Source organism: Garra rufa, chromosome 16 (genome assembly GCF_049309525.1).
Source record: "Garra rufa chromosome 16, GarRuf1.0, whole genome shotgun sequence".
NCBI classification, from domain to species: Eukaryota; Metazoa; Chordata; class Actinopteri; order Cypriniformes; family Cyprinidae; genus Garra; species Garra rufa.
Window position 1 is genome coordinate 41,602,731 of NC_133376.1, and position 3,969 is coordinate 41,606,699.

At 40.2% G+C, this 3,969-nt stretch overlaps 1 protein-coding gene across 1 annotated transcript; it reads left to right on the forward strand.

Moving 5' to 3' along the window:
• The first annotated feature begins 496 nt into the window (after nucleotides 1–496).
• LOC141288553 (tripartite motif-containing protein 16-like) lies at nucleotides 497–3,692 on the forward strand. Its single transcript, XM_073820712.1, has 6 exons — nucleotides 497–1,116; nucleotides 1,433–1,528; nucleotides 1,628–1,861; nucleotides 2,613–2,772; nucleotides 2,913–2,960; nucleotides 3,175–3,692. The coding sequence occupies exons 1-6, from the start codon at nucleotides 544–546 to the stop codon at nucleotides 3,690–3,692; spliced, it is 1,629 nt and encodes a 542-aa protein (XP_073676813.1). The 5' UTR covers nucleotides 497–543.
• The last annotated feature ends 277 nt before the right edge of the window (nucleotides 3,693–3,969 follow it).

The window sequence follows — 3,969 nt, forward strand, 5'->3', positions numbered from 1 at the left end:
TAAATTTGTATTATTAAAAAACTGGATATTTGCAGTCTAAGAATTCAGAACTAAAAATCCCCTGTTTGAAAATCCATGTCAATTAAAAAAAAAAAAAAAAAAAACTGCCATAAAAATCAATTGTGTTAAATTTTGAATGTTTAATATTCAAGTAAAAAAAAAAACTAATTCAGAACTATGCTAAATGCCATATAATATTCAGTTTTCTTAAATGACACTTGTCAATAATTCAAATTCAAAATGAAATTGAAACTGAAAATCTAAAAATGGAGAAAGTTTAGTGTGAGGGTAGTTTTAGGGCAAGGGGAAAGAAAATACAGTTTTTACAGTAGAAAATACTGTACATTACATAAAACATAAACCCATAAAACATGGAAATCAGTGTGTGTGTGTGATCTGCTTTACAGACTCACAGACACTTTTGTTTTGCACACGTCACTCAAACACAGAACCAGGAAACAGGAATCACATGATTTCAGGAAAAGAGAAACTGAAGTGTAGTTGAGCGGTTATGTGTTTCTGTCTCTGTATTCGTGCAGTAAAATGGCAGAAGCAAGAGTTTCTCAGGATGAGTTCTTGTGTGCAGTGTGTCTGGATCTCCTGAAGGATCCAGTAACCACTTCCTGTGGACACAGTTACTGTAAGAGCTGTATTACAGACTGCTGGGATCAGGAGGATCAGATGAGAGTCTACAGCTGCCCTCAGTGCAGACAGACCTTCAGTCCAAGACCTGCTTTAGCTAGAAACACCATGCTGGCTGAAGTGGTGGAGAAACTGAAGAAGACCAAACTTCCTGCTGACTGTGACGCTGGAGCTGGAGATGTGGAGTGTGACGTCTGTACTGGAAGAAAATACAAAGCTGTCAAGTCCTGTCTGGTGTGTCAGGAATCATACTGTCAAACTCATTTTGACCGTCATGAGGAGTTTCATTCACGTAAACCACACAAAGTGACTGATGCCACTGGACGACTGCAGGAGATGATCTGCCAGAAACATGAGAAGATCCTTGAGGTTTTCTGTCGCACTGATCAGAAATGTATATGTGTGCTGTGTACGATTATTGAACATAAAAACCATGACATTGTATCAGCTGCAGCACAGAGGACAGAGAAACAGGTATTTAAAACTAGAGATCAAGTTAATACTCAGTGCAGTGATCTGTTTATTTTCTGTGTAGAGCCTCTGCTTAATTAAATGGAAACACTGTCAGTGGGAATCTCTACGTCTATGTCAGTTTCACTTTCATGATACTGTAAATGCTTACGCTTTCAGTGTGAATTCATGTATTATGATTGTAACTGATCATGACTTCTGGAGATTAAACGTACAACCATTAGTTATCAGCTCTACTTTTACTGGATTCATCTGTTCAGATGATGATTTAGTGCCAGTAGTTTTCTGTGACATTCACTATCATCCGTTTGTCCTGCAGAAGCAGCTGAAGGAGACGCAGAAGACGTTCCAGCAGAGAATCCAGCAGAGAGAGAAAGATGTTCAGCAGCTGAGAGAGGCTGTGGAGTCTCATAAGGTGAGTCTGGAGAAGAAGAGAAGTTTGTCTCAGTCTCAGTTCAGACTCTCTTGTCTCTTTCAGTCCCACTGAAGCCTGAATCACTGTGTGTCCTAACAGCGCTCTGCACAGACAGCAGTGGAGGACAGTGAGAGGATCTTTACTGAGCTCATCCGCTCCATTGAGAGAAGCCGCTCTGAGCTGATACGGCTGATCAGAGATCAGGAAAAGCGAGCAGTGAGTCGAGCTGAAGGACGATTGGAGCGACTGGAGCAGGAGATCAATGATCTGAGGAGGAGAGACGCTGAGCTGGAGCAGCTTTCACACACACAGGATCACATCCAGTTCCTGCAGGTAACAGAGATCTAGAAGAACAGGATCATAGTGGACTTGAGTCAGATCCTGCTGTCACTAACTTCTCTAAAGTTATAAATAATGGTCAATCTAATCGTAACCTTTGAGCTGCTTTTCCTGAGCAAATCTGCTCAACCCTACAATGAGACTCCATTGATGTGTTTGAGCTGGAAGATATATTTAGCTGTCAAACTCCACTAGCGCCACCAACAGTTCAAAGTATTTAATATTTTTACCTCATTTTTGTTTCTGATTTATTACATCATGGTGAATTCAGTAAACCTGATTCTGGGTAACGTTCATCAAACTTGGATCAGGTGATCCTCAAACCTAATAAAATAAATTTTTATTTGCCTGTAACCCAACCTGAGTGTGTCTTAAGGGTCCTTAACCCGCTAAAGTTATAAATTATAGTCTATCTAATCGTAACCTTTGAGCTGCTTTTCCTGAGCAAATCTACTCAACCCTACAATGAGACTCCATTGATGTGCTTGAGCTGTTAGATGGACATTTATGTTCTTAGCAGATGTTTTATCATCCAAACTATTTCCTAGAAAGTTCACATAGAGTGTAAGTGTCAAATACTAGAATCTGTAGCTCTAATGTGATATAATGAATATGAGAAGAATGAAGCTGATGCTGTGAAAGTGCTGGATTGAGGTGAGTTACTAAAGATCAGTCAAATCTGATGTTGGTGCAGGTTATTGGGTGAAGTGTGGAGCTGATGAGTTTTGATTTCTGTTTTCTGTAGAGTTTCCAGTCTCTCTCAGCACCTCCTGAATCTACAGACAGAAATGACGATCTCTTCAGTTCTCTCTTCTCTTTTGATTATCTGAGAGAATCTGTCCATCAGCTGAGAGACAAACTGGAGGATTTCTGCAAAGAGGAGCTCAAGAAGATCTCAGACAGAGGTAAAGTCCTGGAGATTAATCTTCTCTCAGAAACGAGTCCATCATCATCTCATATCATGGAGAACATCATATTAGAAATGTCTTAGGAATGGATGGAGGATCATGAGAATCACACTGTTCATGTCTGTTGATTTCCACAGTCACATTCACCAACATTGTTCCCAGGACCAGGAAGGACTTCCTACAATGTAAGTCAGTAAGAAAACAAGCAGAAAAACCCACTGAGTGTGTTCATGTTCTTCCTGTAGAAGGTGAAAAAGTAGTTTTCTAATTGATGATGTAAATAATGATTTGCACAGGATATCTGGTCATCTGTACTGAGACACTGGTGATGATACACTGAACATGAAAAGATCAAACAGATTCATAATTCCTGATTCTGATGTGTTTTATCTCCATCAGATTCCCATCAGCTCACTCTGGATCTGAACACAGCATATAAATACCTCCAACTGTCTGAGAGAAACAGCATGGCTACATACACTCGCACAGTTCAGTCGTATCCTGATCATCCAGACAGATTTGATGGTTATTTGCAGGTGTTGTGTAGAGAGAGTGTGTGTGGACGCTGTTACTGGGAGCTGGAGTGGAGTGGATGTGTGTCTATATCAGTGTCATATAAGAGCATCAGCAGGAAGGGAGAGGGTGTTGAGTGTTTCTTTGGACATAATGATCAGTCCTGGAGTTTGTACTGCAATCGATCCAGTTACTCATTTAAACACAATAACGTACGTACTGCTCTCCCTGTAGAGTCCATCAGCAGTAGAATAGGAGTGTTTGTGGATCACAGTGCAGGAACTCTGTCCTTCTACAGCGTCTCTGACACAATGAGCCTCATCCACACAGTCCAGACCACATTCACTCAGCCGCTCTATCCTGGGTTTTGGGTTTGTTCTACATCATCAGTGAAACTGTGTTGATAAATCAGAATAGACTAATGAGAGATTTACCCATAATGCTTTGAGCTGCATGATGAATCAGTAACAGTGAGATGTTATAGAGTCTCTTGTTTTCTCTTCATGACATTAATACTGCAGCTGAACTTCTGTCAGTGAAATAACATCAGAATAAATTTGTATTAAATCCTCATGTAGACAGTAAGATCAGTGTGTGTGAGTCCTGCTGAGTGACCATGTGTTCCTGTGCTTTTCTCAACCTCTGTTTGTGTTGATCAAAATCAGTCATTTAGATTTTACA

Coding starts and splice junctions, on each gene's coding strand:
- LOC141288553 (XM_073820712.1), top strand. CDS start 544: ATGGCAGAAGCAAGAGTTTCTCAGGATGAGTTCTTGTGTGCAGTGTGT. Junction 1,529..1,627: donor AGGCTGTGGAGTCTCATAAG/GTGAGTCTGGAG, acceptor GTGTCCTAACAG/CGCTCTGCACAGACAGCAGT. Junction 2,773..2,912: donor CAAGAAGATCTCAGACAGAG/GTAAAGTCCTGG, acceptor TGATTTCCACAG/TCACATTCACCAACATTGTT.